This window comes from Balearica regulorum, chromosome 3 (genome assembly GCF_011004875.1).
Source record: "Balearica regulorum gibbericeps isolate bBalReg1 chromosome 3, bBalReg1.pri, whole genome shotgun sequence".
NCBI lineage: Eukaryota > Metazoa > Chordata > Aves > Gruiformes > Gruidae > Balearica > Balearica regulorum.
Genome location: NC_046186.1, coordinates 80690918 through 80711140, shown reverse-complemented (window position 1 = coordinate 80711140; position 20223 = coordinate 80690918). Strand labels below are relative to the sequence as shown.

Here is a 20223-nt window from a genome sequence, read left to right as displayed (position 1 = left end):
GCATGACGCGAGGGCTCTGGCTGGGTGCTGCGTACCTTGAAGTCATCTCCATCCTAGCAGCAACCTCCCGCCCGGCCCGTGCCCGCTGGGGAGTGGCACCAGGCCCCGCACACGCCCTTCCCCACCAGGCGGGCACAGCCGCTCTACCCCGGGGGAGGACAGGGCACCTCCTGGCCGCTCCCACTCCCAGTGTGGCCATGGCCAGCCTCTTTCTTTCCCTGTTTGCTTTCAGGGTGTTTGCCTCTGCCACCGTTTGGAGCAGCTGGGAGGTCAGTCTCGCCCTGCAGTTCAAGGAGGCACAACAGAGGAGGGCTGGAGGACACCACCGGCTCCCCCGCAGCACACTCCTTTCCTCCCCCTTCTCTTTTGCAAGGCACTAGAGGTATTTTTGCTTTCTCTTCTGTTTTTCTCCCGCTCTTCCCTCCTACCCCACTGCCTGCTAAGCCTTGGCTCCCTGGGGTCTCTCTCCAGCAGGTGGGAGGGAGCCATGCCCTACCTGTACCAGGACTCGAAGCCGAGGCCGCATGCGCTGCCTGGGGCTGCTCGTGCCGCCCACGGCTCAGGGAAGGGCTACGAGGAGCTGAAGCAGGAGTGCCTGCACAAGGGGGTCCTCTTTGAGGACCCCGACTTCCCCGCCTGCAACTCCTCTCTCTTCTTCAGTGAAAAGCCACCTATTCCCTTCATCTGGAAAAGGCCCAGGGTGAGTGAGTATGCCATTGCGTTCTCTTTTTCCATCCTGCCAAAAGTCAGACACCACTGTGCTTGGGGATTGCACCAAATGCGTGGCATGTTCAGGGAGATGTGGAGTCGAACTGCAGGGGGAAACCCTTCCCACCTCAGGGCCAGTGGCATGGGGTCGGGATGTCATCCACAAAGAACTCAAGCTGTGGGACAAGAGTGCTGGAAGGCTTCACTTAATTTTTAGGTGTAGCTCATTGTATAGCCACACTTCATGCATGTGTATTTATGTACATGCATAAACAACTTGTAATCAGCCTTCTTTCTTACGTTATTGCCAAACAAAAGCAATGTTAGGATGAAAATAAGAGGATGTGCAAGGAATTAAGGGTAAAACACATTATGATGATGTTCTAACTACATAAAAAATCAAGTGTTGTTAATGTAGGAAATTCATAATTAAGATGATTAAACTTTAAAAGTTCAAACCTTTTAACTTTTAGAGTATGAGACTCTTATACTTACTTGCTCGCTTCCATCATGAAACACTGAAAGATTATGAATACATGCCATGGTTACTGAGCCATTCAGCAGTAGCCATGCGCTTGATGAGTATCTCTTAATGCATCTTGCCTAACAATCATTAATAATGCAGCAAAAGCCTGAAGCTTCACTAGTCACACGCTCTCAGATCACAAACCCAACATCACTCCAGGTTCCTTCTCCCCACCTAACTTGGTAATCAATAGTCACAGAAAATTTGTGGCTACGTTTCATTTCTTTGCTAATGACTGACGTTTATTCTGTTTTTCTTCATACTCTGACAGCTTCTCCCTTAGTGGAAAACTTTCCTTTGGTGACACTGATACCAAAGGAAAAAAAGAACAAAATAAGCTTAAAGAAAGGTTTACATTTTAGCTTAATTCACAGTGACAGGCATTCAAATGCCTCAGCATCTGTTAACATAATGCCACTACAGAGCAAGAATTAAAGCTATAACTCCTGGACAAGGTTTAGCTATGAAAAAATAGGATTGCCCTACACATGGTAAGTGCAGCCCCTGCAGGCACTGCTGCCTGCCTTGCCTACCTGCACCCCAAAAGCCAAGTAGGCTGTGGGGCTGCCCCCCAGCACAGGATGGGGCTGTGAGGCTGAGATGTTTTTGGTATGGTGACTCTGAAGTGCAGTGGAGCATCAAAAATGCAAGTACCTGCAACACTAAATCAGAAAGAATGGTTTTCCTTTGGCCAGCCATTAGGTGCTAGTTCATCTTTTTCCCATTTGGGGCTTCATAAGAGTTAAACTTTGCTGTAAAATGTGACCAGGAGCAGTTGAGAGCTTATGTGTCCTTGTGTGTGGTACCCAGGGACAGTGGAGAGTGGTCCGTGTGTTGTAGTTGTCGCTCCCTTCTTCAGGAACTTTGTACACTGAACTGGAAACATTTCCAGGACGAGTAAGTTACCTGAAACGGGATCTGCCTTTACGCTCCAATTCCCACCATGCAAAAAAGGTGAACTTTTGTGAGCTGTACAGTGAGAAATAAAGCTCAGGGGAGGCTGAGAGGATGTGTAAGGACAAGGTTTTAGTTATGCTCTTCTCTGGCTCCTCAGCATTTAAGCTAAATCAACTAAATCTCTATTAGCCATCAGGAACAACATCAAAATAGAGGCACTGTAACACCATTTCGAGTTAACACTTTTTACTTTGCAAGAGGGATATAGACCTGGAGCATGTGCCAGGTTGGTTGCCACAGCTCAGCTGGCGAAGCTGTGGTGCCAGAGAGGGTGAGCACAAGAGCATGGCCTCTCTGTAGGGTATCTGTGTTCAAACTGCTTTTCATGGTGACTGGTTTTATTGCCTCTCCTACCAGTATTTTACAGTAGCTTGGATGAAGTGTAGCACAATACGTGCAGGTAATTGCAGGACCAAATAATGGTAGTCTTCACATTTACACCCTGTTAGAGCTTAATCTTCAGTAATGAGAGTAAAGAAGGGTTTCTCATAATTTTTTCATGCATATACCTGCATGTATACACATTTGTACACAACGTGAACAAGACCCTCAGCTAGCCCTAATCTGTGAATGTCCCACTGCAATCAGTGAGCTACATGGATCTGCACCAGATGAATATCTCACTTTCTACATAAATCTTAAGTGCTCTAAGATTCAGAAAGATATTTAGTGATTTTGTTTAGCAATCCCTTTTCATTAGAAATAAAACCTTTGAAACTGTACCTTATCAAAATTTTAGAATAATCTGAAGAACAGAAGACGCTTTTCTTATTGTATTTCCCCTTTTCCCTTTCCCTTTCCCTTCCCTTCCCTTCTTAATTTATATCTAAATTCAACTGCTGGAATGAATTCAACAGCTCAGTGTCTGGGAAAGTTAGACATATAAGTTGAAGAATTTTTTTTAAAAAAAAGAAAGACAAATGCCTTTTACCAATGCCAAATCAGTCTGTGGTCTATAGGAGGAAGTAAGAAGGAAATTCTCCTAATATGAACAGCCACTGGCAACTGGTATGCCAGGTACGCTGTGCTGGAACCAGGCAGAGAAATGTAATCACAGAAATAAGGCCACTAAACAGCCTCACCCTCAGCCTTAGGTCTCCATGTACCTCCTCTACCAATGTGAGACAGAGGCGCAGGGGATGCAATTTGTTTTCTTTTGAGTCTAAAGAAACACAGCTTTGATGTAGCATCAGGAGAGTCATGGGTCGCCTTGTTTCACCTCTCTGAGGATTGCACGTCCCTGTTCTAGGCAATATCCTTGTGCAGGATACATACAGAATGAATTACGGTATGCTGTGTGTGAATGCAAGACCCAGCTCTAGGTTTTGTCCTTTAACATGCTGAAAGACTTGATACATATTATTATATCATCCAGTCTGAAAATCCCTTTAAAATTAACATTATTGTTGCACCATCCACTCAAAAAATGGGGGTGTGGTTTTCTTTCATGTAGCAGAGAACGTGGCACAGGTCCAGTCAAAATCCTTTCAATTCCTTTTTATTGATTTTCTTTTTATTATTTTCGTTGGCTTTAGACGTAGAAGATTGAAAATATTTTTCCGTATGTCAGTTGTAGAGCTGTGCAATAAGTAATGAGCCATGAATCTAATGTTCAGACCCATGTCAGTGGAAAGAGTTTTTATCTTGTCCCTTGCTAACACATGGAGTTTCTTGGTAACAGCTAAATACAGTTCTTGCCACGAGAATTATGTTCCCCAGGACCAATAATGCTAAAACAAGACGTGTTATTAAAGAACAGCTACTTCATCAGCTGTTGCTATTTTAATGTCTAAAGTCAATAATCTGTGGGTTTTATTGTTCACGTCCAGTCCCCACAAGACTGAGTGTATTTAACAAGCAGGCGGGCCAGGTAAGGAGGAGCAGCTGTTTGATTTCCCTTTACTCCACACACTGGGGACACGACGTGCTGCGGTCCCTCCTCCCAGGGACACCTGTGGCTGAGGCTAACCTGGCCACCACCTCCTCCCCAGCAAAGGCAAACAAAAAATACACAAACCAGCTTTCTCCTGAATATTGTCTCCGGAGGGTGAGCATCGCAGGAGCCGTGCTGGTTCACTGGGGGCCATGTCCTGGCTCCAGCGGTGGCCAGCAGCAGATGCTTCAGCAAAAAGCGCAGGAAGCTGAACAAAACTATCAATATCCTACCCTGATGGCCTCACAAAATGCAGTGATATGAACCAAAAGCAACGCAGTTTCCTTCTAGGCAAATGCACGCATTAAATGACTTAATGTGTTCTTCTGGTTTTCCCTCTCTTTCATGTTTTTGGGTTTTTTTTTTTTGCAAGGTTCTGCTGCTTACTTAGAGCCTGCTTCATGCAATAAGATATCAGGGCAGACTGATTAACATATTCCTCAAGTAATATATTAGATACCCTCTTCCTCCCTTTTCTATTCAGTTCAATCAATTAAATTCAACTTACAGTTCATGGGAAAGGGGAGAAAAGAGGGGAATTCCTGCGACATTTATTGGTTTATGACTGTAATTTTTCTATCTAGCTGTGGTACTAGTAATTGAACTAAAACAGTCAAATGAATGCTTTAATACCACCATGAGCATCAGTCGCTCTGACCTCTGAGCAGACAGGGTGGGGAGCGTTAGCTCCTCCTAACAGCCGACTTGGTAAAACAAACAAGGCTGGAGTCTAACCTTCATTGTTTGCTTATTTGAGGAGGAAATGGTCTCATGGTTGTCAGACACTGTATGTTCCAGGTACTACCTGCAGATAAAAAAAGGGCTTAATAGTGGATTTAAAGGTAAATTGCCAATTTTAGTTTTTCCAGCCATTGGGGAAAAAAAACCCAAACAATAAAAAAAAACTTTAGCCAGGATTGTATCCTAACATTGAGATTCTGGACCAGGATGTGCTATCATTTTTTAACAATTGCCTACAGACAAATAAAGAATGCCAGCCTTTCATTAGCAGCCAACTAATTATTAAAAAAATTAGGAGAGTTGATCCTTTAATTGCTCTACATTTGAATTAATTAGCAAAGATTCCCCACCTAGTTTTTTGTGGTGGCTACACTGCTGCAGGATAATATAGTTGATATGGCACACACTGTGCTGCACATTTGGGCTCAGAGTGGTGATGATATTTTCTTGGCATGTTCTAAGTCATTTCTGTGTCTCCCACTCTCTCAGGACATTGTCAAAGACCCCAAGTTTACCATTGGAGGAGCCACAAGAACTGACATTTGCCAAGGGGATCTTGGTGAGTGATTCCCCCTGGGTGGATGTATTCCTGCCTACACCCTGTGAGGAGCAGCAGGAATATCCTCTCACATGAGGGCATGTTGTCTCTCCTGAACTGGTGGGAGCAGTGAAGCCGGAGGTACTGCCCATGCTCACATTGCCCACAGCCACCTCTTTGGTAGCACCCTCCCATCCGTGCCAGGGACCATCCTGGTGCAGTGGGATTCAAGGTCAGGGCAGGATCCCCACGCGAGAGTACTGTGAGCTCAGGGGAGACTTTTGTTCACCAGCACCCCCAAACTGCAGCACAGTCTGCCCCGGCCAGGCAGGGACACGCTTCCTGGGGACACACGGACGGATTTCAAGAGGGGTGGCAGCTAACTGCTGTAACAACTCCTCTGGTCCCTGCACCACCTCCGTCTCCTCTTGAAGGGAAGAAAATGAAGCTTTTTTCCCCCCTTCTCAATTCACAGGTGACTGCTGGCTATTAGCAGCCATAGCTTCTCTCACACTGAATGAAAAAACATTATCAAGAGTGGTGCCACTGGATCAAAATTTTGGACCAGATTATGCTGGAATATTTCACTTCCAGGTAAGATGAACATCTGGCACAGCATGAAGACATTTCTGAGCATTTGGTCATTACATGTCATGGTTTATTTTGCAGCGGGGTTGCCGGTTATTGCAGAGGAGACATTGAGAAAAACAGGGATTGCTGAGCTTACAGTGTTGTATTGAGGAACAAGCTAGAGGGTTATATCAGCCTCCCACAGGCACTCACATAGCCACTGCTGTTCTGTGAAGAGATACGGCTTTAGAAATCATTTCACATTTTCCTGGGTGCACAAACCCCACTTAGAATATAAGGCCTTAAAGGAGTTGGACTGGGATCTGTAATATGTGTGTGTCTTTGGTGTCTTGAATCATGTGGTGACCACTTGTGTAGCTACATGAGTGACGTTATCCAGACAAGGAGCTCCAGTACAGCTCTACGCTTTCAGTCTTAGTCTTTTCTTAAGATAGATTACCCTTCCTTCAGAGCAGGCTAGCATGGTATAGTGGGAATGAATGATTTACATATGACTTCTAATCAAGCCTGTGACTGTCACTAACTTACAATTAGAAGCACTGGGACACCAGAGTCCTACACGCATGAAATGACATGCTGTCAGCAAACTCATGCCCCTCCTTTCTAAATAGTTTTGGCAGCACAATGAGTGGGTGGATGTTGTGATTGATGACCGATTACCCACCTTCAAAGGCCGGTTGGTTTTCCTGCACTCAGCTGAACACAATGAATTTTGGAGTGCCTTACTAGAGAAAGCCTATGCCAAGTAAGTCACGCTGCGCATACATAATTCGCTATTTGTACATACATTATTCACAATTTGTACATATATTATTCACAACCCAAGTGAACAGCTTCTGTCTAGTATTTTGGGGGGTTTTTTGCATTTGCTGCTGCCCTGATCTAAAGACATTATGCCTATTGCATGTGAGCTGGTCCATCTTCCAGTACATCATTAGATACAACCCTAGCTGATAGCAATAAAGTTGCCTGAATCCTGCCACTTGTGTCTCTTCTGAGACCTCAATTGATGGTTCTGGCTAACTCTACATTTTTAACTGATTTGGCAGGTAGCGAGCCACTGACAAGCAGTGGTATTCAGTCCTTGCCAACCTGCCAACTGGCACTAAAGAAAGAAAAGCCCCAGGCTTTAAGGATGTGGAGAAATGAGTGAATTAAAAATGCAATGAACAGGGAAAACAGAATGATCCCAATACTCTCCTCTATATCCTGGGTACATTCTGGAGTACAACTTTTGACTTCAGTGCCACTGCTGCAATTTTACACCCATGTGAGAAAGCTCTCAAATATGGGCATCTTCAGAATTTTGAAAGCATGTCTCATGATCAGTGTGTGTTTTCCAGGCTGAACGGCAGCTACGAGGCTCTGAAAGGAGGCAGTACTATAGAAGCCATGGAGGATTTCACTGGGGGTGTAGGAGAAATGTATGAGGTTAAAAAGGCTCCTGACAATTTCTATGAAATCCTAGAGAAAGCTCTGAAAAGATGCTCAATGGTGGGCTGCTCTATTGATGTAAGTAAGAAATGGGGTCTGAATTTCTCAATTTAGTTTTGTGGTTTCTTCATTAGAAAACCCTACTTTTTAAATACTGGTTAAATTAATGACAAATAGATGGATATGCACTTATCTCTGCAAATAATAGCTATGAACTGATAGATATGTAATATTAATGTAGTCCTTAGTACAGTTGTTTAAAAGAAAAGAAAAAGATTAATCACTTTTCAGCAGGTGATGGCCACTGCTTTTAAGGCAATAATGACATGAGTATGAGCACTCAGTGAGAGTGAAGTTTATTTCCTGACGTATTTGGTCACCTAATGTTAAAGCTGGCCATAGCTTTTTGAGGACTTACTGGTTCCAGAGATTACAAAACTGGGAGGAGGGGGAGGGGTGTGTGTTCAGCCCTGAATTCTGTAACAACACCTATGGGGACCTGGGGGACTCAAGACAATTTTCCGGATCAGTGTGTGTGTTTGTAAACAGGGGCTGGGGCTTAGGGTATGTCAGGTTTATCCCTTCAGAGACTAAAACCTCCAGCTTTCCCAAAGAAAAGGTTGCTGGTGGGTGGCACCTGCATAGGTTACTTACACTGCTCTGCCAGTGTGTCTGACCCAGGCTAAAAGGAGCCATCCATGTGTCCTTAGCTTTCTGGTGAAAAATGCCTGAGCTGCACAACAGCAAGAGTGAAAGCCCTGTTGCTGTTCCTTGCTGACTGTGCTCAGCGGAAAAGGCAGTTTGGAAACAAAAGTGTGCCAGGTTTCTCAACCAGAATGAGCAGCTGGAGAAAAAGATTTCAGAGCAAATGAAAAATTCCACCAAGCACAAAATATTTCATTTCCCTTTTGGGCACTTGTAACAAAAGCAAAGGAAGTGCCCAGGCTGGGGGAGAAGGAGAGAGGCTTTCAGGTGCCCTCTGCCCCAAAGCCTCATTGTTGAACATTTGGCTGGGCTGAGGGAGACCTGTTGTCTCAAACCCATTGCCTGCCTGACTGAAAGTAGGGCTTTTCCACAAGCTCTCTCTTTTACTCAAGATTGCGCCTTCAACTTTGGGGTTCAGTGTTTTCTGATTTGAGTTTCCGTTTCTCTCCTGATGAAGCTTTGCTACTTGCAAAGACTAATTAAATATTTATTGAACTAGAGAGAGTGTGATACTCAGCTGGCTGATGGGACCCATCACTGCTCCGTCAATGTCTTTTTACAAGAAATGAGACCATATCAACACCTGATTTCAGTCTGAGAGCACCTTTTGCCATCCCTTAGCTGACACAAACTACATTTGAATGGGAGTTAGGATTGAGATCCCGGAAATGTAGGTTATGTTGATACAAAATCTCAGGGGCAGAGAATGTATTTCAGCCTGGAACCACCTTATTTTCCCTCTGAGTGAACAATACAAAAAAAAAAAAAAAATCCTTTCCTTAAAGGGCACCATTGCATCATCACTGTCTGCATCGAGCTGACAGACAAGTTTCCTGTTCATAGTACTGGTTAGCCACTGACCTCCCACCTGATGCATGGAAGGGACCAGGTGGCACCACTTGTGATCTCACTCCAAAGAGAGCCTCACATTTTTTTCCTGTATTTCAGACCAGCAGTGCTGCCGAGTCAGAAGCCAAAACCCCCTTTGGCCTTATAAAGGGCCATGCTTACTCCGTGACTGGCATTGATGAGGTACGTTCAGAAATATGGGGCAAGGAGAGACCTGGGGAAAAGATAAAGGAGTATTCCCCTGACCTCAGGTGACAGGGGAGTTATCTGGGGGGGTTATCCAAATTCCCGTCCATCTTTCCCTCCCACATCTCCTGTAGCAGTCTGCACCTTTTGCCCAGCTGTTACACCAGCTTGCCCAGCCTCTGCACACTGAAGAAGTCCTGTTCCCTCGCTACTGAGACTTGGTATTTTCTTTATTTCCTTCTTCTTCCCCAGGTGAGCTATAGGGGCCGGCAAGTGCAGCTCACAAGGATACGGAACCCCTGGGGACAGGTTGAGTGGAACGGCCCGTGGAGTGACAAGTGCGTACGCTGTCCCCTACACTCTGGCCTTGCATAGGCCAAATCCCAGCTGCTGCTCCACTGCTAGCTTTCTGCAGCCCCAGCTATTCCGCAGAAAATTAAATCAAGAGTATGCACGTGTGTAATAGTATTACTGCCATACTAACATGGCACCCTCAGTATTTTCAAAGCTGCTCAATTATGGGGACACTGTCAAGGTTGTTTAGTCCCTAAAATTTAGCATTAGCCAAAATCATGCATTACTATAAATGGGATCAGTTAATTTTAAGACACTCCTGATGATTGAAAAAAAATTGTACATTTGGAGTGATTTTTTATTTTTTACAAGCCTGTTGATGTAGCACTTGTGACACAGCATCCAGACTTTGTCCTGCTGCAGATAAGCTGGAAACTGATACTCTATTACCCCTTCTAAGTAGCTTATGAGCCTCTAGTTTCATTCACTGTTCTGGGTTTCTAAACATGTCAGGAACAGGCAGGAACCTTACAGGTTATACATGACCATTAAATGAGACCCTCTCCATGTGGTACCCACCAAAGTTGTAGTAGGACCCAAACCCACAACAGGATTGGTCTGAAAACCAGTCTGGTTGTACTACCAGTGGTAAACAAAGTAGAAATAATACAAAAGAAAAAAATATATAGTAAAAAGCAACACTACACCCCCCCTCTAACATACACTTTTCAATGTATTTTTGCACATATGCATGGCTTCATTTTTGTTTCACTTTCTTCTACTAAGTTTTTTTTATTCGCACAGATGTAGAGGAGAGGAGCCATAACCTGCCTGGCCCTTTAAAATTGCTGAGACACATAGTCATCTGTAGGACTATTTTGAAGGTTCCTGTCCTTAACATGACTCAGAAATAAATGAAGTATTTCCACATCAGCTCTGATCCTTTGTTATCTTGAAAAAGAAAAATGTAGATAATAGGCATATGTAATGAGTGATTAAATCTCAAAAAACCCAAAGAGTTTAAGATCAGGACAGGCATCTGGCAATTCATTCTGTTTATTGAAAAACCCATCTCTGCAAAGCAGAGCTCTGATTCTGCACTTGGGAGGTTTTCTGGAACTCAAGATGCAGAGGGGCTCGCAGGTCAATACAGGAATCTATATTAACATGTCACAGTGGTTGCTGGACCTAAAAGTCTCAACACAAGGTGCCTGCTACTCCCTGTTTATTATGTCAGATTGGAAATGTAGTGGGGCATTTCTAATTTTTCCAAAAAGTTTTAGCAGGTTTTTGTTTGGTTTTGACCTGCTACTGCTGGAGTTGTAGGGGTGAATGAAAAGGAAGCAAAGACTTTACCTGGAACCCCAGTTACTCCAGCAAATATCTCTGTACGGGGGAAGGAGTCTATTCAGTTTCCATTGACTCAATTTTGAGGAAACATCTGGCCCTAAATTACTGACAAACATGACGAGATGGTGCTACAGATGGAAAACAGATTTAAGGAGGGATGTGACTTACCAAAAATCTTGCCAATAGCCTTATTATACCCAATCCCAACACCTGACAGCAGTCCCAAACTCTGAGTGTAGGCAATAACTCATGCAGGACCGTCCTGGAGCAGCTTTGGGATCTTTGGCCTCGTCCTGCTTCCAGCTACATTAGCTGGGTTTCTGTGACCATGAGTGACAGCAGGATTTGGGAAACCTCTTAAATGCGTCTGTGTTTGTGTGAGCCACGCAAATAAAACACTTCTTGGAGAAGAACAGCCTGCTGCTGTGTCCAGCCAGTTGTTCTGAGCCAGGGAAAATTAATTGCCACGTACCCGTAGTAAAGCTTGGGTTTGTTTTCTTGCAGCTCTCTGGAGTGGCGTTCAGTCAGCCCATCGGAGCAGAGACGCCTATCACAGGCAGCACTGGATGATGGAGAGTTCTGGTAAGCCACAGCTTTTTAAGTGTGTGGCTCTAGTCAGAAATCAAGGCACAAGTGGCCAAAACAAGCAATAAGGAAGAAGCCTCTGTGTGAGGAAATGCTCAGTCTCTGTCTAGGAGAGGGCAAGTAGAATGCTCGCTTAGTTTTCTGTGTGTTTCATGTCTGCCCATGTCTATTTTTATAACAAAAAGCATTTCAAAAGTCAGTTTAGTTAATGGCATTGACATATTTCAAATACTGTGTGTCTCCCATGAATGTAACACCCTTTAAATCCTTCCCATGAACAAAGACAGGCTCTGCAGAAGGGAGCATTGTATTGCACTGCATCACATATGAAATGCCTGCAGGGTTGATGCTAGGCATACACTGGAAGAGGAGTCCAGAGAAGCAATACTACTTGTTACAGAAAGTAAAGGAACACCAAGATATGTGTGAAATGATGGAAAATTTTAAGAAAAGATGAAAAAAAAAGTGGTGGAAATTGCTTTAGAAGTGTGAAGTGTTCTTCATGCCAAATTCACAATCTCAGACAGAGCAGATGGCTGACTTGCACATGATCTCCCCCTGTATCAACTGTGCTGTGCACTACTGACAACGTGTCTGGTCACATTTTGTAGGGCCGGTTGCTCATCTCTTTTACATAGAGGTAAATCTAGAGAGGTATGCAGCGGGGCTATTCCAGATTTTTCCTGCAAATTAATCCAAAGTTCAACTTTAGGCCCGAAAAGTGATTTGAGATTGACAAGGCAGCATGTTAAGTCACATAAAATGATTTATCCCAAACTTTGATAGCTCTGGAGGGAAGTAGATACAGTGGCTGATACATTACTTAAATGTTTTTATATAGGATATTTTGTGTTATTTTGCTATTGACATCGCAAATGCAGTAGAGCATTTCCAGTTTTTTCAAAAATGCTTTTGTGGTGGTTTTTTTCCTCTGTTTTTGACCTGGCTACAGCTAGAGCTTATGGGGTGAATGAAAAGGAGGTTAAGACTTTACCTGGAACCCAAGTAGCTCCAGGAAGTCTCTCAACACAGGGCGTGACTTAAAGCCTGACTGTGTAATGGAGGTACAAGTGTGCAAGTAGGCATCAAATGAGCAATGAAATTAATGAAAAAGTCATCTGTCCAACAGAGCTAAGCTGGTAGTTAAGTAAGTCCTTGGAAGGCCAATAAAAATTAATGAGGCTGAGCATACTCAGACAAATGTTGGCCTTCCTCATCCAGCATCTCAGCCATTCAGAGCGGAAGCAAAAGCCATTGAGACTGAAATTTCTGACAAAGGGGTTAAGTGGACAAAAATCACATGCAGAAGATAAGAAATGCTTCCAAAACCAGTCAGGCAAGTTTGATACCAGCTAAACCCTCCACCCAGTCCATCAGACTTATTTTTCCTAATGCCTTTTGACTTCTGTGTATGTCTCTAAGGAGCATTTGCCTCTTTGACCCCTCTAAGCCACATCTTGATGGTTTCCCCATCAGGCTTCACATACAAACTTTGCATAAGCAATAATGTGATGTATCCCTAAAGACATTAAAATGGTCAAATGAGGAAAGAGATGAACATAGGTGGTTCTCTCCAGCTTTCAGTTTGCTCCTACTGTGGTTCTTGCTGATGCAGTTTAGCTGAGGACATGGCAAATGACCTATATTCCCGCTTCTGCAGCTGAGGATTTTCAGCTGGTCTATTTATCACTCCTGGTCGTGACTTGGCTTGCCTCCCTGGAAAGCTGGGGTAATCTTTATGAGGTGCTTTGAAATCTGCTGCTAGAAATAGTGAGTAGCAAATTAATTAGGTCCTCAAGAGTTCAAAACATGTTTTCCATTACATGCATTATCTTTGAACTTAGCAAATAACGTAAGGTGCAATGGGGCTCTTCTCCTAGTTGACCACAACCAGTTTCTACTGAAATAGAAATAGTAAGTTTTACAGTCAGAGAGTTCTTTGTACATCATTTCTTAATGTGTCTAGAAGCTGAAAGGGAGCCCAGGAAACCTGCTCATGGACAACTTCTGTAACTGTGCTGCAGGTTTTGGATCCAGCTTATGTCATGTGCCGACTGCACACAAAGCAATGGTCATTTCTCCTACACAGGCTCATTTCTGTTAAATGAAAGAGAAGAGGAAGAGAAATAGACCTGTTTATTCTCATGTATTGTGTTAGATTTCATCCTAGGTGGAACAGGAAGCCTAGGAAGAAGGGTAGTGCAGGAGGGAAATTAGATCAAAAACTATGGAACATTTAAAGCAAGGTAAGTGTCATATCATCAGAGTGTCTTCAGTCAATGCAAAAAACCAGCACAGCTGTAGAGGACTACATGTGATAATGCAGCCAACGTAGGAAACATGGTCTGATAAGACCTTTTGTCCCTTTTGTTCTTTGGATTTTTGAGGACTGAAGAAAATCTTCATGATAACATGCTGAGGGCCTGCTGACTTCATTAACCACCCCAAAGATATTTTAGCTACATATTAGCAGTTCAGATCAATCTTGTCCAGATGCTTCTACTAGATGCGAAGAAGGCATCCTGCTGTTGGCTGAGAAATCATCTTCTCACTCATTCTAGTCCCTTCCCTCCTAAAATCAGAGGGTCAGAGTCTTCTCTTCCCTCCACCAGTACAAATCCAGAACGGCCCTAGGGAAGTCAGAACAGGAGTTTTACCTCTTAGGAGCCAAATCTGATCTATAAAGTGCAAATCCTTCATCTGCTTTGCATCCAAAATTGCATAGTGTGGTCAGGAAACTGAGCCACTTAGAGACAGATTTTGCTGTGCTGCCCATGTTCTAGTGTACCGAGCATCAAAGTGAGAATTAGCAGTGTTTAGGGCCAGCAATACATGGAAATAGCTGACAAGAAAGAGGACATACCTCAGGAAAGCAAATCCTGATGTTTCTTCCCACACTAAAAATAAGTTGTAAAATGTCCCATAGCAAGTGTAAATTAATACCACCACAGATATCTGTTTCTTAGGGAGAATTAAAGTGGAGCTAGCTGTGTTTGGTGAGCTACACTGAGGGCTAGCTGGGTCCTGTCTGCCATTACCAGAGATAAATATGCAGTCTTGGAGAGGTTTTGCTGCCTTGCTATTCCATTTTGTTGTTAGGCATCAGCAACTGAAGGAAAAGGGTAGTTACAGAAGTTCATGTTAGGAAGGAGATCAATTTCTGTACATTATTTCTATGGTCCATGGAGCATGAGGGGCTCTTATAGTTAACAATTCAGAGCAGAAGACACATCTGGATACTAAATTGCCCTCAGAACGGCCTAATACATGCCTTCTTTTTACAGAGGGAAGTTCAGCCTAACAAGGGTACCCTCAGTCTTAGAGCATATGGGCCTCCTGTCCTTGCAGCACCCACCATGCCAGCTGCTGTCTCTTAGACAGCTTCCCTGCTATGTTCCTTTTGCCCAGGGCTGCACACCATGCCCAGTGGTGCCTGGCTCTGGCTGCCCCTTCTCGTGGCTATTTGCTCAGTCCTGAAAACCAGGCTCCTTGGCCAGCAGGACTGTTGGTATCTTTTTGCCCTTTTACTTGCTAGATAAAATCACGTGACTTATCTGCTTCTTGGCATGCTGAGCAGGCTAGTTTTAACGAGCCCAGCGTAGCAGCTCAAAAACATCCATGTTGTGGCATTTGCTTCCTCCTTCCCATGGCCATGTATACGTGTCCACCTTGGGTGTAAAATATATGCAGTGCAATCTACATGGCACAGTAGCAGGCAGCAGTGTCTATACCATCTTCAAGGGCAGGCTGGAGCCATTACTCAAGTCCAAACATGTTTTTTGTCTCGTGTTTGGTGTATGTTTTTGGTACGACAAGGTCCCCAGCACCCATAAAGGAGAGGAGGGTGAGCAGCTTGAGCCTAGGCACCTTAGCAGAGGCCCAAATGTGACTTCAACTGCAGCGCGGACAGGGCGATCTTACCATGGCTTGGCTAATCCATCACCATGAAACCCTTGTAGTGCTGTCATGTGGCTGGCATTGAACACACAGCTGATGTGTAGCTCCTGCATAAATGCCTGCCATCCTTTGGTTGGCTCTTCAGCAATATAGACGCAGCAATTAGGGCCAGGATGGTGTTGGTGAAATAAAATCAACAGAGCTATACTGCAGAAAGAAAGGTGTAAGAGATGTCAGGATCAGATCCAGAAAATAAAGTTGCTTGTGTTTTACACCACAGTGAGTGGGAGCTAGCTTCTCCCCTGGTGTACATTGGCATACCTCCATGGTCACTGAAACTATTGAGATCCACATGAGCTGGTCATCTGGACCTGTGACTTCTGCTGGGCATCCTTCACTGAAGTAAATGTCTGCCTGTTCCTTCCCATGTCTTTCACTCAGGATGAAATTTGAAGACTTCAAAGTGCATTTTGATAAAGTTGAGATCTGCAACCTGACTCCAGATGCCCTGGAAGACAGCACTGCCCACAAGTGGGAGGTGACCATCCACCAAGGGAGCTGGGTCCGGGGATCCACCGCAGGAGGATGTAGAAATTTTCTAGGTAAATAGATACTGCTTTGAAAATGAGAAGCAGGCACTGCTTCCCACCCTTACCCACCCTCAGCCAGCTCTCCCGTTACCCCATAGACAGAACTGTGGGTGCAGGGCAGGCCAGCTGAGTCTCAGCTAGCAGGAACCAGCCAAAGGGACAAATGTTCATATGGTCCCACTTGAGACTTTGCAGTAAAAGAGCTGTTTTCTTTGCTCTCAAGTTTGTTGGATCTGATTTGCCTCTCATTTGCATTTGCATGAGCAGGACTAGCTCCAAATAAGTCAAACTGCAGCAGTAAGTGTAATATGAGACAAAAGTCCAGCTCAGCCAGCAGGTTTATATGGCTCTGAAGTAGCATCATGGATCTGAACTATGTTACTCCAGACTGGCACCACCACTATGGGATCATTGTAGCTATGTGCTTTTAACAGAATTCCATCTGACAACTTTATTTAAATCATGGTAACTTAATAAAATATCAGGTCTAAAATCTTTTCTACACCTAGTTCCATGAAAGACTTTGGGATTTGGCTTATTTTCTGCAGAGCTCAGTGGAAAGAAGCGTGACAGCTAATGGAAAAACTAAATTTGAGCAAAGCCTCAGCTTAATTGTCCTTTATGTCTTTTTTTTTTTTTTTTAATAGTAGTGGTGAGGGTATTATTATTCTAGGGAAGAAACTCTCTGGTATTCTTTACATTGGCAGAGACTTTCTGGACAAATCCACAAATCAAGCTACATTTGACAGAGAAAGACGATGGACAAGATGACTGCACATTCATAGCAGCGCTGATGCAAAAGGATCGTCGTAAACTCAAGAAGCTTGGCGCTGAAATGCTAACCATCGGCTACTCTATTTATGAGGTACTCTATTGCTTTTACAGTGCAGTAGCCACATTATCAGTATTAGCATCTTTCTCTGGGTTTGTACCCCTGCCAGTCATCATGTATTTTTAGGGCCCTTGCTCTTAAAATAATCTTCTCTGTTACATGAAGACACACAGGGAATTTTGACTCGGTTGGGTTGGAGTCCTTTCAGAGGAGGATTTAAGAGTCCCAGGATAGACTCCTTGGCCCCATGACTCTGTCGTCCCCTGCCTGGCTCCAGAAGAGGGGATGTTGCTTCTTTTGAGCCTCTTGGAGCTCATCACACACAGGGGTGCCTGTCCCTGAGTGAGGCTGGCATTGGCAAATCTGTTGTCACTGCACTGTGACACTCTACCTGGGATGGTGATGTTTAATGGCAGGGAATGTTTAAGCAGGAAGGCAATGTCCCAAAGTCCTCTTAGACTGCCTTCCAGGTGGGAAAGGACCTTGCCATAAGGTGGGAGCTAGGTTGCTGCAAGCACCTGGGTGAAAGGATGAGAGGTGGGATCACAGCTGGGGGAGAGGCTTGTGCCAGGCAGAGTTTGGCTCTGTGACTGGGATGGGGGCCCCCTGCACACCACAGCCAGTGCAGCACTGCCTTCATTTCTCCCCTTAGAGCCCCGGCAGAGATGGACACTTGGGCAAAGATTTCTTCAGGTACCACCCCTCCAAGGCCAGGAGCAAAACCTACATTAATTTAAGGGAAGTATCTAACCGATTCAAGCTGCCGCCAGGTGATTACATTCTTGTTCCGACCACGTTTGAGCCGCACCAGGAGGCAGATTTCTGCCTGAGGATTTTCTCCGAGAAGAAAGCCATCACTGAGTAAGTCAGCAGCGAGCCCTGGGCCCTCTGGTGCTCGCCCATGTGTGGGGCTGGTAGCTGCTCAGGAGAGTCTGGCTGCTGGGCACCCACCCCTACAGCAGAGCTCTGTCATGGGAAACTCGCAATGTGGGTTTTTTTGCATTTGCCCATTTTTGCTAAACCTGACTTTTTTTTTTGAGAGGAGTTTAGGAGGTGGGGAAATAAGGCTTGCCATGGTGAATCCACTGGAAGCTTGCAAGGAAGAGTTGCTAGCTGCCTGGTACTGTTTGGGAATCTGTGAATGCAACAGTGTTTGTTTCCTCACAAAGTTTCTCCAAATGACAATTTTATATTAAAAAAACCCCCTACGATAGGTAATTAAAAATATATAGGCAATTAAAAAGTAATATAGGTATTGAGGAAAAAGTGTGTGCACAATGAGTAAAGAATGAGATAAATTCTTTAGCAGACAGCATGCACAGCTGTGCCCTCCCTGAGTCCTGCTTAAAGTCCAAGAGCTTATACCAAAATTTAAACAGTGCAAAAATCCGATTGTCTGGTGAATTTTACCTATACTTAACCTGTTCAGTAAAAAATGCCGCTTTATCATTCACCTCTGGAAAATGTAATGAGCAAGCTTCCACCCCAAGTAGATGTTGAATGTCTTCAGTTACCGAATAAGGTTTTGTTTTCTCCAGGGATCTAGATGAAAACGTTGCCATTGATCTCCCTGAGGTAAGTAAGTCTGCAGAGTTAAAATAGCAAGAGAATAGCTCAGCAGAAGCCAGCACACATTCCCTTTACTGTCTTCGGCTAAACCACGTTCATTTCACAGGAATGTTACACAATTGCCAGCTTTGTGTATGTGACTGAAACAGTCAGTTCTGCTGAATATGGTAAAAGAGCTGTAACAGTCAAAATCATAATTGTTACGCTTCTGCATCCGCTTCAAGGTGGTTGGCATCAGCCAGCACTGGAGGCGGGTATCGGACACCATGGGTGTGCTGAAAGCACACCCGTTAGCACCGGGGAAGCATGTGGCCATTCACATCTCTTAAAATTCTCTTTATTATGAGAAAATAAGAGGTAACAGAATGTCCACAGACCTACATTAATTTTGCATGCAAATGTTTTTATTTTACTTATCAATATCCGCAGGGCTTGGGAGGGAGTGCTTGATACACTCATGTGCCTACTGAAATGATTAAATTCTTCTTGTTTCTGAATGGCCTGGTCTGCCTGCTGAGCACTAATTGCAGCTGAGTTTGAGTCAGCTCCTGTTTAAGCATATTCTTGCAAATAAGCCGTTGATTGTGCCTTCCCATGGAAACAAGCTAAGCCAAGATCTCATGTGTCCCTCTTTAGTAAAACTTCCCCCCAGGGACCAGCTAACAAGTGTGTCTCCATTTCTGAGCTCTCAGGGCCATGTTCAGTAGCAAAGTATAGTTGTTCGCCTTTCCCAGAATCATTAAGGGACTGCATCCAAACTTGAGCAGAAGGAAGTGAGGAACATCCATAAGGTCAAAAAAAAGTGTAAGCGGCCAAGCAGTGTCACCAGGGCCACTCTGGTGACATTACACTAAACAGCACCCATGTTGTATCTTCTGTGGGTAGAGAAAACAAAGCACGATTTTTTGCTTTCTGTGCTGTGCTGTTGCCTTCTTTTCCCCCATTTTTTTGGCACAAGAACTGCTCTCTGTTCACCCCAACTACAGCAGTGTCTCAACACTATTGCATGTCTCTGCTCATCAGCGCAGGCTGAAGCCTGGACTCTACAGCCCTGCGCCTACCCTGAGGCACCCAGCCGGCAGCTGGCTGAAAGTGCTCCCAGGCTCAGGATGGCTCTGCGTAATGTTCCAAAGTGCAGCCACCTCTGGCTGCTGCTCTCAAGAGGGAAGAGCTCAGGAGAGCTGTGGTTCAAGGACTACGGAAGCAGAGTGGTGCACGGGTGGGATGAGAGGAGAGGTTTCTTCCATGATGGGTGCTCTTGGTTTTGAGATAGCTAAAGTAATGGCACACTACACAATCACTCAACAGGCGAAGGAAATGAGGGGCTGAGACTCCCCTCGGGCAGCTAGATGGTTGGGAGGCCTCAGGTCTAGCAATGTTCAGGAGCATGTGTACCCTTATTTGAAGATGTACTGTGGTCCCCTGATGCACAGAGGGGCTGTGTGCAGGAGAAATATTGTGTTTTACAATTCTTATAAAGACTTGTGTGGTTGATGTTGCAGCCTCCAAACCCAACCCCAAGCCCACAAGAAACTGAAGAAGAAAAGCAGTTCCGGGCACTGTTTGAGCAGATTTCAGGAAAGGTGAGTGCAAAACCCTTGTGGGTCATAGCAAGATGTAGAAAAAGTGGGGGACACTTCTGCTCCCATGCAGGGCCAGGTGAAACAAAAATTAGGTATTTTGGGAGTATGTTGGGCTGTAGTGTGTTGTTTGGGCACCAGATGTCACCATGCCTTATGTCTAGATGGGGAAAGGTGCAGTCCCTGGTGAGCAAGCAGGAGGACCAAAGCTAAAACTCAAGCTCTGAGGGAGCCTACCTGGTCCAGTGTCCAGCTGCAGTTTGCTTTTCTTTTAATCAATGGTTCCTGCTTGAGATCTCCTTCAGACATCTTTCTGCACAGCAGCATTCCGGTATTTTGCCAGCCCTTTAGTTTTTAG

The 20223-nt window shown here is 44.6% G+C and overlaps 1 protein-coding gene across 3 annotated transcripts in view; it reads left to right on the top strand.

The window, feature by feature from the left end:
• Positions 1-242: 242 nt before the first annotated feature.
• CAPN9 (calpain 9) overlaps positions 243-20223 on the top strand; it is a 29478-nt gene continuing 9497 nt past the window's right edge. The window contains exons 1-14 of one of the 3 annotated variants that reach the window (XM_010298761.2): positions 243-382; positions 475-700; positions 5355-5424; positions 5879-5997; positions 6606-6739; positions 7338-7506; positions 9082-9165; positions 9421-9506; positions 11317-11394; positions 15736-15896; positions 16592-16749; positions 17369-17577; positions 18255-18291; positions 19788-19868. In XM_010298761.2, the coding sequence (XP_010297063.2) occupies positions 488-700; positions 5355-5424; positions 5879-5997; positions 6606-6739; positions 7338-7506; positions 9082-9165; positions 9421-9506; positions 11317-11394; positions 15736-15896; positions 16592-16749; positions 17369-17577; positions 18255-18291; positions 19788-19868 (1599 nt within the window). In that variant the 5' untranslated portion in view covers positions 243-382; positions 475-487. Of the gene's footprint in view, positions 383-471; positions 701-5354; positions 5425-5878; positions 5998-6605; positions 6740-7337; positions 7507-9081; positions 9166-9420; positions 9507-11316; positions 11395-15735; positions 15897-16591; positions 16750-17368; positions 17578-18254; positions 18292-19787; positions 19869-20223 lie in introns of all 3 variants that reach the window. The other 2 variants (XM_075748651.1, XM_075748652.1) reach the window with 2 other exon arrangements.